Below are 16001 nucleotides of genomic sequence, written 5' to 3'. Positions count from 1 at the left end.
TCTTCAACTTTCAACTTAATTCACCACATTTGTGAGAGGATGGACGAGATAATAGGAGAAAAAAAGATGAAGATTCTTTGTTTGCATGGATTTAGAACTAGTGGAAATTTCTTAAAAAAACAATTAAGCAAATGGGATCCTTCTATTTTTGCTCATTTTGAAATGGTATGATGTTACATTTTTATATTTAATTAATTATATTTTCTTTGTTGATTATGTAACACATCAAAGTTAATTTTGAAATTATAAATGAATATATATTGGCAGGAATTCCCAGATGGAATATTTGCAGCAGGGGGGAAATCAGATATTGAGGGCATATTTCCACCACCATATTTTGAGTGGTTCCAGTATAATGAGGTAAATACGTGCCTTAACGCGTAGCTAAACAACAAAAATTTCATGCTAATTTCATTTAATTATGAATTAACAGCAATATTATATGAAGATTCGATAAACTAATAGCGTTTTAGCAACCAATTAGCAAAGAATTGCCGAGAAATTCCATATCTAATTCCACTGTCTTGTAAAAGTAATTTTGAAATCCTTTTGTTAATTCATTCTTGCCTATTTGGTTTCCCACCTGAAGTTCGGAGTTCGTATTAGACCCCTGACTAAATTCGAATGTAGCGCTCCCAACAGATTTTCTCCATATCCAGTCTCGAACCCGAGACCTGTGGTTAAGGGTGGAGCCATATGACAGTCACTTTTTTATCACTGAACCAGATTCACAAGTTTTTTTTTTTTGGTTTTCCACCTGATGTCCGGTACCCGGAGCCCGACTAAATCTGGATTCGCACCAGGAAGTGCCACATTGAGGGGTAAAGCGCTCCCTAACAAAGGTCACTCCGTACCCAAGGGAGCTCGAACTCGAAACCTCTTGGTTAAGGATGAAGAAGTACTTAATTACCATTCCACCACAACCCTTGTTGGTGATTCACAAGTTAATATACATATATTTATTTAATTTTCTAGTACAAATACAGGATCTAAACAAAAGCTACTAGGTTCGTCCAAATCCACAAACTTCCACCTAGCTCCTCCTTTGAATGGAGTAGTCACAACACTGCACCACAACACATTGGAGTAGTTTTTACTAACAATGATTTACCTGCTCTCAGGATTTTACAGAATATGAGAACTTAGAAGAATGCATTTCGTACTTGTGTGAGTATATAACAAGCAAAGGGCCTTTCGATGGTCTTCTCGGATTCTCCCAGGTTTGTTTACTTTTTACAGGAGATCTTAATTTTTACGTCTAATAAAAAAGTGGATGTTTGGTATTTGATTTGGGATTTTTAAATTTTGGGATCGGTAATTTGATAATTGATAGTTTAAAATAGAAGTCGAATATCAAATTTTTAAATTTTGGTTTAGTAATTCAACAATCGATAAATCAAACTTTAATTTGGTACGATTTTCAGTAATACCATATTGAAGTTATAGCCAATTGTATTACAAAGTTAGTACTATTGCTCCAATATTTTTATTTTTGATGTGGAGATATGGAGTAATAAAAGATCAACAAATAAGAAGACTTCAAGAAAAACAAATTGACACAACTAAAATACATATGTATTTTGAGTTGTTTATGTTTAATCTTTAACTTACTCTTTGAACTTGTACTAATTAATAATGAACCTATTGATATATGATCTTCATTAAGTAAATAATTTGATATTCTAAAAATACTGAATAACAAATTGTACTAATATCTCAAATCAAATCCAAACTTGAATATCGTAATTTTAAAATTATACTCACAAATATCAAATTAGGTGAAATTTTATTTTATTTTCTCGATCCCTTGGTGCAGGGAGCGACTTTATCAGGCCTTTTACTAGGGTACATGGAACAGGTAATTTTGCAATCACCTCAACTCTTAGCCAAAATTACTTCATAATTTCCAATATAATTTGGGAAATTTATATATTTTTATTTATACAGGGGAAGATTCTGAAAGAGCATCCACCAATGAAATTATTTGTATCAATATCAGGGGCCAAATTTAGGGACCCAAATATTTGTAACATTGCATACAAAGATATGATGAAGGTTAAATCAGTCCATTTTATTGGAGAGAAAGATTGGCTCAAACTTCCTTCACAAGAGCTTACAACAGCTTTTGAAAATCCTCTCATCATAAGGCATCCTCAAGGACACACTGTGCCAAGACTAGGCAAGTGAATTTACAAATTTATCTAGTCTTTTATTTGTTGAAACTTTTAGAAGTTGATATGAAGTATTTGGACATTGAGAAAACTAAAGAAAATAGTTGAATAGTTCCATCGAACGAAAAGGGGATGGGAGATCTTTTTATATGATTTTTGGGCAATCTTTTCTCTTGAGTAAATTTTTTGGTTAATTCTATCTCAAGATTTATGCGCTACGCTCTGGATGTCTAGCCTTAGACATGAACTAAGGTGTTAATTAAGAGTCACACAATTCATTTGATTACTAGCAAGGAACTAAAAATTGACAAGAGTAGATTGTTTAGATGGTACGCACCATCTACCTCCAATTCCGAGGTTAGGAATTTCAGTCACCAAAAAAGTAAAAAAGGTGAAAACTCGTAGGAAGGGGTAAAAAAAATAAAAAATTAATAGGATTAAAATATCTTTCTATCTGTTTTTTTTAAAAAGTGAGTATAATTAATGTTACAGTTTGATACAAAACAGATGAAGAAGCTATGGAGACATTAAAAACTTGGACAAGGGAAATTGACTTCTATTCCAATGAGAGTTGTGTTGGTGGAGGACCAAATGAAGCCTGCAAACATGTTAACATTGAAAATGGTGTGGAAGAAGGCAAAAAACTAGAGATGCCTAATGAAGTAGAGATCCAAAAGGCTCAAGAATAATAGTTCTCAAATTGTCAAAAACTCTTCTCTAGCTATTATCTTCTATTTTTACATTACAAATTGTCAAGTACTCCTCTCAAGTTAGTTTAAAATAAATATATTATGCATGTAGAGACGACTTAACATAGTATGCAACTATTTCTATCTATTTAATTTCCTATCAATTCTCTAATTAATTTTATTTTAATTAGTGTGCAATGTGTTTTTTCCCTACTAGTTTTTATTTAATAAAAATCTATGGTAGATCATCACAAGTAGCCCGTCTAGCTCAGTTGGTAGAGCGCAAGGCTCTTAACCTTGTGGTCGTGGGTTCGAGCCCCACGGTGGGCGTTTAACTATTATTTTGCTTTACATATTTGGCCCTTTACTAAAATTAGATGTTTTGATTTACTTTTTTTCATTTTTTTTCCCGCATACTATAGTGGTCAAAATCAGATTTAAAAGACATCATTTTTTTGTCCCATATATAGAAACGTGGTGGGATTTGATGTTTATTACGTCTTGAGATAGCTAAATATATAGCTTCAAGTTAAATTTAGCTAGCAAAAGTCAACAAGAACAAAAAACTGGACTTCTTCAAGCACAAATTCAGATGATCATCTTTAAAGTATTGAATTATATATCTAGCGAGCATACTTAACCTGAAATATTTCAATCTTTACATGTGATTGGGGTCACGTGGATCTTTTATTTTTATTTTAAATTTTCATATAGAAAGGTAAATTTTTAACAAGTTGGATATATGAAAGCACTTAAATCATATCAATGAATAAATGCATAGTAATTTCCTTGATCAATTTACAACAACAAATTAAAAAAACTACATATTTTTTTTCAACTTTTTAAAATTTTACCTGAATATGTAAAGCAGAAGATTATGCTTTTGATGCTCTTACAATACTATCTGCGCACATCAAAATGCCAATAGAATAGATCTAAAGAAACTGTTTCTCAACAAAAATCATCAAGTTTTGAGCTGCCATGAACTTGGTCCTCCGTTTTAACTTGTCTAGACTAGCACATATGGACATTCATGTATTGACCATTAAAAATAGGATTGCTTCTCATCATGGTAAATACAACTTAACGTCATTGTTATTGTTAATTTCGTAATCTGAGCCACATCAATGGCAGAAATCTTTCAAGTAACTCAGAGAAGAGAAAGGAAACCAAATTGTTTCATTCAGTGTAAAAATTGTGAATCAATGCAAGCTTAGTATTTATACTAGAGTTCCTATACAATTATATCCAGCTCATCATTTTGTTAGTTACAGATCCTAACAGAATTTAATCATCTAACTAACACTACTAGCTAACTACCTCATCAGTTAACTAATTCCAATACTCCCCCTCAAGCTGGATGCTGTAACAAATTAAGCATTCCAAGCTTGTGTAGCAGGTATGCATGTTGACTTCTGCCAAGTCCCTTTGTTAGCACATCTGCCTCTTGATCTTTGGTTCCAATATGATGAGTTCGTATCTTCCCTTCTTTAATCTTGTCCCTCACAAAATGACAATCTATCTCTATATGTTTGGTCCTTTCATGAAAGATGGGGTTAGCTGCAATCTGCAAAGCAGCCTTACTATCACAATACACACTGACTGGTTTCTTTACTCGAACTCCCAATTCATCAAACAACCCCAATAACCAAACCACTTCAGAAGTTGCAGTAGCTAAGCTTCGATATTCTGCTTCTGCAGAACTTCTGGAAACAGTATGCTGTTTCTTTGATTTCCAGGATATCAAAGACTGTCCAAACTTAATAAAGAAGCCTGTGACTGACCTTCTTGTATTTGGACATGCAGCCCAGTCTGCATCACAAAAGCAACTCAATGAATCATCTGCATTACTGCTCAACAAGATCCCTAAACCTGGTTCCTGTTTTATGTACTTGACCACTCTTAAGGCTGCATCCCAATGTGACTTTTTTGGTGTTTGCATATATTGGCTAAGAGTTTGTACAGCAAAGCTTATATCTGGCCTGGTTATAGTCAAATACAATAGCTTTCCAATTAATCTTTGATATTCTGTTACATTTGTCAACAATTCATCACCCTTACTTCCAGTGCATTCATCATGCTCTACTGAAGTGAATTTCTGGTTCACATCTATGGGGGTATTTACTGGTTTTGAACCTCCTAATCCCAACTTTGATATAACTTCAAGAGCATATTTCCTTTGGTTTAGCATGATCCTTTGCTTGGATCTCAAAATCTCTATGCCAAGAAAAAATTTCAGTTCTCCCAGGTCTTTGACTTTGAAACTTCTGTGTAGAACCTCTTTAGTTTCATGTATGACAGCATCACTGCTACCTGTGATCATCATGTCATCTACATAAACCAGTATAATTACTATGTCACTGCCCATCCTTTTAGTGAACATAGAGTAATCATATTTACTTTGGCAATATCCTGCATCTACTAGAGCTTCTGTCAATTTGATGTTCCACTGCCTTGAAGCTTGTTTCAGCCCATATAGAGACTTGTTCAGCTTGCATACCTTTTTTTTCCCTGTCTCTCAAAGCCTTGTGGGAGTGCCATATAGACTTCTTCATCTAGATCTCCTTGCAAGAAGGCATTATACACATCCATTTGACATATGTTCCACCCCCTAGATGCTGCCAGTGCTATAATGGACCTAACTGTAACCATTTTAGTTACAGGGGAGAAGGTCTCATGATAGTCAAGTCCCTCCTTTTGACTATATCCTTTTGCCACTAGTCTGGCTTTGTATCTCTCTATCTTACCATTTGCATGGTATTTTATCTTGTAAACCCATTTAGACCCAATGGCATGTTTACCTTTTGGAAGGTCAACTATATTCCATGTCTTGTTGTCTTCTAAAGCTTTGACTTCTTGTTTCATTGCCTCCACCCACTTGCTATCCTTAGATGCTTCTTGAAAGCTATGTGGTTCAACTATTTCTGAAAAACTGGCCAATATTCTTCTGCATTTTGTAGATAACTTGTGATAGGACACATAGTTGGATATAGGATATAACGATGTGCACTTTCCTTTTGAAGTTACATAGTCCTCATGCCACAATGGTGGTTTAGGGATTCTTCCAGATCTTCTTGGAGCTGTTTGTGTGTCTTCATGATGAGGTTCAACATCCACATATTCAGCTCTTTCATTTCTCACATTTTGATCTCCATGTGCATCTGCATGCTCTACACAATCTTTAGCACCAGTACCATTTCTCACAGTACTATCAGGATTTTCAGCTTCATGTGTATCTGCAGACTCCACACAACCTTCAACAGCATCTGCAGACTCTACACAACCTTCAGCAGCAGCACCATTTTGCACAATACTTTCATGATTATGATCTAGTATCTCATGATCTGTCAGTGGTGAAATATTATCCTCCCTATCATGAGATGGGGAACATACCAAACGACTGCCAGAAGAAAAAGTAAAAGGAAACAAATGTTCCTTAAAAATAACATCCCTACTCACAAAAAACTGCATAGTCGCACAATCAAGCAGCTTATAACCCTTTTGAGTAGAAGAATACCCCAACAAGATGACAGGTTTGGCCCTGACACCAAATTTATCAGACTTCACCAAGTTGGTGGCATAACCAAGACAACCAAAAACTCTCAAATGAGTGATGGAAGGGACTTTATGATAAAGTAATTCATAAGGAGAGTGACCCTGCAGTACATCAGAGGGAAGCCTGTTTAAGAGATATACAGCACCATGAATACATTCACCCCAATATCTAGCAGGAATGTTGGCCTGAAATTTGAGTGCCCTGGCCACATTCAAAATATGTCGATGTTTCCTCTCAACAATGCCATTTTGTTGGGGAGTGTAAACACAACTACTTTGATGAACAATACCATAAGCATCAAAAAGGGTAGAACACTGTTTGTTAAAAAATTCAGTGCCATTGTCTGATCTAATAGTCTTCAAAACAGCATTAAACTGAGTCTTTATTAGGCACAAAAAAGACTTTAATACAGTGATTACCTCACTTTTCATTTGCAATAGATAGACCCAAGTGTATCTAGTGTGGTCATCAACAATAGTAAGAAAAAAATGCTTCCTATCATGAGTAGGGGTTCTATAGGGACCCCAGACATCAAGATGAATCAACTCCAATGGTTTAGCACTTCTAGATACACTATGAGGAAAAACTAGTCTACTCTGTTTAGCTAGAGGGCAAATAGGACAATCTGCAGTTGCAGCAATATCTGAGGAATTCTTGTGAACTAAACCAAGCTTGTGCATAGCATGTAAAGAAGGATGACCTAGTCTTTGATGCCACAACTCAGTAGCTCTTGACTGGTCTACTGACAATGATGGTCTTAGTGCACCATTAATGAAACATGTATCCTTGAAAATTTGCTTGACAATGTAAAGACCTCCCACTTCTTTACCAATCCCCCTCACCCTGCCATTGTAAAGATCCTGAAAAATGCAAAAATCAGGAAAGAATGTGACAGAGCAAGAAAGGCTCTTGGTTAATTTGGAGACTGAAATCAAGTTATACTTGAAATCTGGTACATGTAATACATTATCCACTCTCAAATCTGCTAAAAAATCTGCAGAACCTATGTGAGTTATATCAACAATCCCTCCATTTGACATATGAACCTGCTCATTACTAGATCGGGAAAGTTCAACTACATCTTGCAACATATGGATTGAAGATGCTATATGATGAGTAGCTCCGGAATCTATGATCCAAGTTGGAGATCCAAATTCAGTTAGCAAAGAAGTAACAGTACCTGCTAAATTGATGAGATGATCAGAAAAATGATCATTTCTCTCATTCAAGAGCTCTTGCATCTGTCTGTACTGCTCATCAGAGAACTTAGGTCCAGTCCTCCCATATGATTGCTGGAGATACTTGTATTGGTCATCTACAGATGCACCCTTACTAGACCCTGTATATTCATCAACCTCAGATCTTCGATGATCATTCGTAACATTGTTAGCTGAGAAATTACGTTGCTTATCAAAACGCGGATTAAATGGCTTCTTATCAAATTGTTGGGGGTAAGGTTTTTTATCAGCATTTGGAGGATATTGCTTCTTCCTAACTTCATCAGTGGAGCTCTTCTTTGAGTCATCAGACTGACCAGGACGCCCTACCAACCAATAACAATCACCTTGAACATGACCACCTTTACCACAATAATCACATCTGATAAATGGTTTTTTTCCTTTATAGGCAGGATTTCTACTGAACTGCATAGCCAGTGGTTCTCCCTTACCTGGTAACGCTGGGAATGGACTAGATCTCTGACTCTCATCTTCACTAAGCATGACATAAGCTTGGTTTAAGGAAGGCTCTATGGTTTTCAACAACAATTGACGACGTACCTGTTCATACGATTCATTCAAACCGCTAAGAAATTGAAGTAGCCTTTGCCTCTGCAAATGCTCCATGTATTCCCTCGATTTTACACAATCACATCCAGGTGTAGGAACTAAAGCATCGTACTCAGCCCAGAGCTCCCTCAATTTGGTGAAATATACAGCAATAGAATCAGTTCCCTGCGATAGTGTAGCAATTTCCCTGTGCAATTGAAAAATCCGAACTCTGTTCACTTTATCAAATCGCTCTCTGAGGTCTTCCCAGACGAGATGTGAATTAGATGAATACACAATTCCACTGAGGAGAGAAGGAGAGACGGTGTTCATGATCCATGATAATACGATTGCATTGCAGGTTTCCCAATCTTCATGCAATTCATCACTGAATTGATCCTTCCGGCAAGTGCCTGTAACAAAACCTAATTTTCGTTTAGCTTGCAACGCAATTGTCATGGAGCGTCGCCATAAACCATAGTTTTCCGATCCCGTCAATTTCGTCGGAATAAGCACCGATCCAGGGGTATCGGAGGGATGAACATACAATGGATGTGTATTTGTGATTTTCTCAGCGACTGATTGAGATTGCTGATCAGCGACGACTGTTTCTGATCGTGACTCCGGCATTGTTGAAGAACACGATCAAGCTGATCAAAGATGAAATACGATCCCAGTTACGATTGCTCTGATACCATGTTAATTTCGTAATCTGAGCCACATCAATGGCAGAAATCTTTCAAGTAACTCAGAGAAGAGAAAGGAAATCAAATTGTTTCATTCAGTGTAAAAATTGTGAATCAATGCAAGCTTAGTATTTATACTAGAGTTCCTATACAATTATATCCAGCTCATCATTTTGTTAGTTACAGATCCTAACAGAATTTAATCATCTAACTAACACTACTAGCTAACTACCTCATCAGTTAACTAATTCCAATAGTTATGACCGTTGTCCATATTCTGCTGCGACTCTTCAACAGCAAATGTCTTCTTGTTTAAAATTTTCTTGTCACAATAACAGAAATATAAAATCAATTGCACTATTCCTAAAGTCAAGCCAACACCTGTTGAAATCTGCATAACAACAAAATTCACTAATTAATACTACTAGTAATTCATACAACATGTGAAAATTCTTTTTGATATGAGTGACAGTTAGTTTCAATCTCAGGATCTTTGTCTGCTCTGACTCATCTAAAAGTATACTTTTATTACTGATTTAATTATATTCTCAACAGTAGGAGAGATGTACTTACGCCAATATATGGGTCCATTCCTAGTATGGCATAGATAAACCAGCTAGTGCAAGATAGGATAGCGGCAAATGATAAGAGAAATGGCATGTACTCCACGCTTTTGGTCGTGATCACTAGTCTCTGAATAAAAATATATTCAATTCGTTGTAAAGGAATGATTATAAGAAGGAGTATTTGAGAGTGCTTACAATAATAGACAGAGGAGCTGCATACATAACGATGGAGAAAACTGTGGAAGCAATACCACAAAAGAGCTCTCTAATTTTTCCATGAAAAACAAGCACTGAGATAACCGCAGCTGCAGCAAAAGCAACAAGGACTAATACAAATATTGCTAAGATTTTTCTCTTTTGCTTATTGGGTGCATATAATAAAAAGATAAGCACATATATTAACTCAATTGTAGCTCCAGTCCCGTTGATTGTTGTAACCAGAATATTGTTTGATGTTATAAATGGCAGACCATACCTGCTCATTCATTCATTCAATAACTTTATTAGAAAATAATAATTACAAAGGAAAATTCTAAAGTGACAAAATTAGCATATGAAAATATAATTCATTTAAATTTGAAAGATTGATCCACCTATTTATTAGCTCAGCCAATTTCAATGCATCAAAATTTGAAATTTGCTACATGGGTATAGATAGTTACCATGCAGTAAGCAAGCAGTTCAAAAATGCCATAACATAAGGTATTCCAGAGAATCGTTCTGTCGATTTGTTCTTGATGATCCTCTTGAATGTATACCTAAATTCAATTAAACAAAATATATTTATAATTAAAATTATTTATATTACTAATGTGTATAAATTATAATAGAAATAGTGATCGTGTTGTTCAGAATTATACTTACGTGGGTACTAAAAAGAGAAAGAGAGAAGCAACATTTCCTGTTAATTATCAGAAAAAAAGAGAAGCAAATGAGAAGAAAAACTCAACCAAAAATTAATTAATTAAAGAGAAAAATATACAAAGCAAATAAAATATGGAAATGAATTCATTAAAGTGAAATAAACTCACCAAGAATCCCAAAAACAAATTGTACAGTGTGTACAAGACCGCTCATATTGTTGTGTTCCCTACAAGCTATGAGCAAGTTAGTTTTTCAGTTCAAAAACTTGTTCAATATAAAGAGGAGATGAGTAATAGTAATATTCTAAGAGGTCACATATTCTAATAGTAATGTTTTAATAAAAATAAATAGGAGTAATTAAACCAAGAATATGGAGTACTTAAAAAGGGTAAACTCACCAATAATTATTCATAACTATAGAGGAAGATTGCATGGCTTATTATAAAGATGTCATCATTATCATACATGACTAAAAAAGTAAAAGGCATGATATATAAGCATGTTTTTTAACTTTGTCATATTTATATTCTTCAATTTTGGATTTGTATAAGTAAACACTTAAATTTGTATAGAGTTGAACAAATAGACATACACATCCTACTTGTCATTTGAGGTGGCAATTCATATCCTACAAAACATCTAGCGTGGCCTACTACTTGTATTATGTCACGTCGGACGCGTGTGCCTACTTATTCAACTTTATACCAGCTTAAATATTTTTTTTGTGCATATCCAAAATTGAAAAGCATAAGACCAAATTAAATGACATATTTATGTATCAAGTCAATTTCAAAAGCAAATAACCTAAGTAAAGAAGGGAAGTTCATGTAAATGGAAATGATGAGTTTAAAACAGAGAATGAAGAAGAATGGTGATTTGATTTTGACATGATGTTCTTGGAAGAATAGCCTAATAGGTACACGGTGATAGATAAGTTTGTTGAATTACAGATGACAGAATTGGTGCATTGCTATTGGCCAGTTTAATAGTTAGTTGGAGTTTGTTAGGAAGTTACAACTCAGCTTGAATGGTCACGTGGTTTGCACTTCTGTTAGTTACAATAACTATGATCCTCTATATATAGAGGTATCTATGTAAAATGTTAAGCAAGAAAAAGATGTGAGATTCATTCCAATTTTCATATCACAAATGTAATGCAAGATGTTTCAATAAAATACAATTTTACTTTCTTTTTCCCGTAGATTTCACAAATTCTTTATGGTATCAGAGCACTGATCGAAGGGCTATTGGAAGCTGTAATCGTCGATCATTGCAGCAACAATAATAATGAAACCACAGAGTTCAGATACAGAAGATAATCCGCAGACAAACCATAATCATCCACTTCATCTTCAAACCTCAGATACTTTTGGCGTTGCCTTGATTCCTATGAAGCTCACAAAGCCAGAGAACTATGGTGTTTGGAGTAGATCCATGCGATTGGCACTTCTAGTAAAAAACAAACTGGGATTTGTTGATGGTATATGTGCTAAAAGCTCATACAAAGGAGATTTGGCAATTTGATGGGAGAGGTGTGATGCAGTTGTATTATCATGGATTAGTGCAGATGTAGCACCAGAACTGATGACAAGCATTGTATATGCTTCTAGTTCAAAGAGAATATGAAGTGATTTCAAGGAGAGATTTGATAAATCAAATTTGACTAGGATTTTTCATTTGTGGAAGGAGATCAGTGTATTGACTCAAGGAACAGAGACTGTGACCTCTTATTACTCAAGGATGAGAGATTTGTGGGATAAGATAGATGTAATGGTACCTTCTCAATCGTGTGATTGTGAAGAGTCAAGCTCACATGTTGAACATGTCAAACAACAAAGACTGTTGCAATTTTTGGTTGGGCTGAATGAAAGTTATGCACAGATGAGGAGTTCTATCTTACTCAGTCCTTCTGTTCCCAGTGTAAACCAAGCCTATGCAATGGCAATTCAGGAAGAGATTCAAAGGAAGCTAGGACAGGCAGAAGGAGGAAAGGAACTTTTCACAATGATGAAAGGAAAAGGCAATCAGTCATATAATTACAACAATCAGAATCAAATCAACAACAACAAATTTCAAGCTAAGAAGACACAGGGCCAGACTTCACAAGGCAGGAGATTGGGATTGGTATGTGATCATTGTGGGTATAAAGGTCACACTAAAGACAATTGTTATAGAATTGTGGAATTTCATGCTGATTTAAAGAGTAAAAGAAAGATGTCTGTGAATAAGGCCTATGCAAATACCTCTACTTCTCTGGAATCAGACAAGACTGAAGCTGAAGCACCTAGATCTGGATCATTGTCCCAAATCTATTTCCCAGGAGGTTATTTCACAAAGGACCAATATGAGCAGGTTGCCAAGATGATGGAGTCTCTTTCATCATCAGGAACCTGTAGGGCCAATGCAACAACATGTATGAATCATTTGCATGTAAGTGCTAATGGTCATACAGTAAAGTGGATTGTTGATTCCGAAGCCACACATCATATTACATACTGTGAGAATCTGCTAAGTGATTGTAGAAAATTATCAGAATCCAGTTGTAATAAGGTACATGTACCAACAAGAAGTAAAATTCATGTAGAACATGTTGGCAATGATGTGATTTTAGAGAATTACAGGTTGTAAAATGTTTTACATGTCCCAGACTTCAGGTTTAACTTATTGTCAGTCTTCAAGCTGACTAAAGACCCGAAATGCATGGTGTCATTTTATCCTGATTTATGTGTAATGCAGGCTCTCTCTACTGGAGAGGTGATTGGGATTGGTAAAGATGAGGAATACTTATACATCATAAGACATGATGTCATACCTATTGTTGGAGCAGTGCTAAAAAACAACTGCTTAGTAGACCATAGACTTTGGCACCTTAGACTAGGACATCCTTCCTTGAAAGTAATGCAACACCTTCCTATGTTGCAGAATAAAGTTGATGAGGCAGTGCAAGAAGACTGCATGATTTGTCCTTTGGCAAAGCAATGTAGGCTTAAATTTCCATCTAGTGTTACTCAAACTTTAAAAATGTTTGAGCTAGTGCATTTAGATATTTGGGGACCTCATAAGTGTTATGACCCTCCTGGTCATTTCTGTGTCTTGCCTTTTATGTGTTGTTTAGAGTGTTCCTATAGCGACCCCAAGTCATTTATGACTTGCTGGGACTGACAATTCGATCACCTGGTCGTTCGTTTAGTTATGGTGCGAATTTTAGTGTTTTGGAGCTTATAATTTTTAACGATCATTTTCTATCAAAATTTCAAAAAGATGACATTGTAATTCAATTCTGACGATTCCATTAGCTCCAAAATGTCAAGTTTTCTTTAGATTGGCCCTTTTTTTGTGTCCCGAGATTTCCGATATTTTTTCGAGCCCTTTTGTGGATTTTGACTTAAAATGACATTTGGGTGTGGGACCCACTTTTTGTCAAGATGACCTCGTATGGAAATTTTGACTGTGCTATTGAATCCGAAATATTGAATATGGTATGGTTACATATCTCGTTTGCATGCACGGGGTTCCGAACAAGTTCGGAGCACCCCGTCGAAGTTTTTAAGTTTTAGGGAAAGTGTAGAAAAATCTGTACTTTTGAAAAACCTTAAAAACCTCATCTCTCAATCGAATTAGGCGATTCAAAATGCGGGAGCTTCGTATTTTCGGTGGCTTCGTTGCACAGTGTTCGAAAGTTGTCGGGTGCACCTAGTTCGAGGTAAATTTTACTATAAACCTGACTATTGTACCCTTTTTCGAGCTTTTATTTTTGGCATCCTTGTTTTGGTCATATCTTACTCATTTTAGCTCAATTTTGGGTGATTCGAAGACCCACGTGTTGGGAATTATCGTGGCTACGTCATGGAATGTTCAAGGAGTGTTGGGCACCATTGGATTTTTGTAAATTTCAAGTTTAGACTGCTGCTTGTTTTCTTTTAAGTTGATTAAAGTGTGATTTTCTTACGTGTTGGGTTTTGCTGTGTTTTGTACCCCCGAATTGTGTTCCATTTCGGAACACAAGTTCGGGATACTATTTAGGGTCTCTTGACAGAATCAAATTCGGACAGTTCGGTGTGGGTTCCACGATTCCCATTTTGACTCCAAAATTGACCTGTCTCCGTTTGTTGTAATTTTGGTGTCTAAACGACCATAATAATGTTGTGAGTCTATTTTTGGTAGTGTGGCAGCGTTTCGAAGCCATTCGAAAAGAAAATGCTCCGGATGAGTGATTTTAGAGCGCACGTGATCGGCCTACAGGTAGGCTACGACTTCCCTCTCTTAGATTGAGCTCGAGAGTGTGAATGCATGTTGATTAGTTGGGATTTGGATTGATAGTCATTGAATCATGCATTGGTGTTTAGAAATCATGTTTCGGCCTCTTTCGGGAATTATCGGGTAACTGTGAGCATGCTATATGTTACTAATTGACCTTCCTTGCTATGTGGAGTGCTTGAATGCTTGATTACTGTTTATCTGAAGAATGTTGGGCCTTAGTTTAGGTTTGACTAGGGCTTGCCTTAGAAATACATGATTCGGATCCGATAGACATTAGTTTTGCCCCGACGTTGCTCGGCCAACTTTGATCTCTGTAAACTGGTGTAACAGACTTGAGTCTGATAGTTTGGGCCTTAGGCGATACACTTGCTCCGACGATAGCCATCCTTATTTTCCCCGATGTTACGGCTTCACGAGTTACGTCGACGACACTAGTTCTGCTTCGCTATTTGAATTTGATTTTTGATTCAGTTCCAAGGACTTACATTGATTGGCTAAGTGTGAACGATGTTCCACAGACATTTATGAGCATGTATCAATTGAGACACTTTCAGCAGCTACATTAACACATTTATAGAGCATCCGGTTTAAGGTCCGACCTCTATCGCCCAGATACTTATATAGAATAGAGTTGTCAAAATGAACTTGTCCAACCCTAACGGGCAAGAGATTTAAATGGGTTGGGACGGGCTAACCCTTTTAATTAAAGGGCCGATAAAATAGCAGCCCAACCCAGCTCTAAGCGGGCGATAGGTTAGGACGGGTTGGCCCTTCAACCAAAAAACTGACAATATTTTCCTCTTAGAAAGGATACGAACGTTGATCTTCGATGGACACGACATCAATACATACATAAATTCATTCATGAATTACACATACTTCATTGAATATTTACAAAACAAATACATAATAGCCAAGAATCAAGATACAACATTCATAAGATTCATCTGAGTAAAAAAAATTACATGATAATTATTTTCATAAACAAGACAATAAAGGAGAAGTGAAAAATTAGGCATAAAAACAAACGTAAAAGAGGTCAAAGGTTCATAGTTATAATGGAGTAATGAACTTGGGCTAATAAGAAAATTTAGTGGGCTAATGGCCCTAAAATGTAAAAGATATGTAAAAAATATAGTCTTGATTTTATATTGATATTTTAAAAATATTTATTGACAAAATCTTAACAAGTAAAACACTACTTAAAATATATATAATTAATATTTTTAAAATTCACAGCCTGCGGGTTGGCCTCTGAGGCTTGCGGGTTGGGCCTACGAGGCCAGCGGACCAAATGAGGCTGGGCTAAAAAGCCTCGTTCCTAAACGGGCTGAAAAAATTGAGCCCAACTCCATTAAATTCAAGGGTTGGGTTGGGCCGGCCTAGCGGGCCAAACCCATTTTGACATCTCTAATATAAAGCATCCGGTTAGAGGTCCGGCCT

The 16001-nt window shown here is 36.0% G+C and overlaps 2 protein-coding genes and 1 non-coding gene across 3 annotated transcripts; 2 read left to right on the top strand and 1 right to left on the bottom strand.

Annotated features, from left to right (window-relative positions):
• On the top strand, positions 1-2862 carry LOC125838114 (uncharacterized). Its single transcript, XM_049517169.1, has 6 exons — positions 1-165; positions 268-360; positions 1122-1220; positions 1817-1858; positions 1948-2179; positions 2679-2862. The coding sequence occupies exons 1-6, from the start codon at positions 40-42 to the stop codon at positions 2858-2860; spliced, it is 774 nt and encodes a 257-aa protein (XP_049373126.1). The 5' UTR covers positions 1-39; the 3' UTR covers positions 2861-2862.
• Positions 2863-3117: 255 nt separating this feature from the next.
• Positions 3118-3190, top strand: TRNAK-CUU (transfer RNA lysine (anticodon CUU)). Its single transcript has one exon. It is a non-coding gene; the product is annotated as a tRNA-Lys (tRNA).
• A 737-nt stretch (positions 3191-3927) lies between these two features.
• Positions 3928-10511, bottom strand: LOC125838098 (bidirectional sugar transporter SWEET1-like). The gene is made up of 7 exons (XM_049517154.1): positions 10466-10511; positions 10299-10335; positions 10097-10192; positions 9630-9909; positions 9442-9561; positions 9130-9259; positions 3928-3959 (listed from the first exon to the last, which is right to left on the bottom strand). Exons 1-7 carry the CDS (start codon positions 10509-10511, stop codon positions 3928-3930), a joined length of 741 nt encoding a protein of 246 aa, XP_049373111.1.
• Between the last annotated feature and the right edge of the window lie 5490 nt (positions 10512-16001).

Source organism: Solanum verrucosum, unplaced genomic scaffold (genome assembly GCF_900185275.1).
Source record: "Solanum verrucosum unplaced genomic scaffold, falcon-dt-bn FXZP01000079.1, whole genome shotgun sequence".
NCBI classification, from domain to species: Eukaryota; Viridiplantae; Streptophyta; class Magnoliopsida; order Solanales; family Solanaceae; genus Solanum; species Solanum verrucosum.
This window is presented reverse-complemented; position numbering and strand designations above follow the sequence as displayed.

Excerpts from the sequence above, each read along its gene's own strand:
- LOC125838114 (XM_049517169.1), top strand. The coding sequence starts at position 40 with ATGGACGAGATAATAGGAGAAAAAAAGATGAAGATTCTTTGTTTGCAT. Across the intron at positions 361-1,121 it reads AGTGGTTCCAGTATAATGAG|GATTTTACAGAATATGAGAA; the intron begins GTAAATACGTGC and ends ACCTGCTCTCAG. Across the intron at positions 2,180-2,678 it reads ACACACTGTGCCAAGACTAG|ATGAAGAAGCTATGGAGACA; the intron begins GCAAGTGAATTT and ends GATACAAAACAG.
- LOC125838098 (XM_049517154.1), bottom strand. The coding sequence starts at position 10,511 with ATGAGCGGTCTTGTACACACTGTACAATTTGTTTTTGGGATTCTTG. Across the intron at positions 9,910-10,096 it reads AACTGCTTGCTTACTGCATG|GTATGGTCTGCCATTTATAA; the intron begins GTAACTATCTAT and ends ATGAATGAGCAG. Across the intron at positions 9,260-9,441 it reads GAATGGACCCATATATTGGC|ATTTCAACAGGTGTTGGCTT; the intron begins GTAAGTACATCT and ends GTTGTTATGCAG.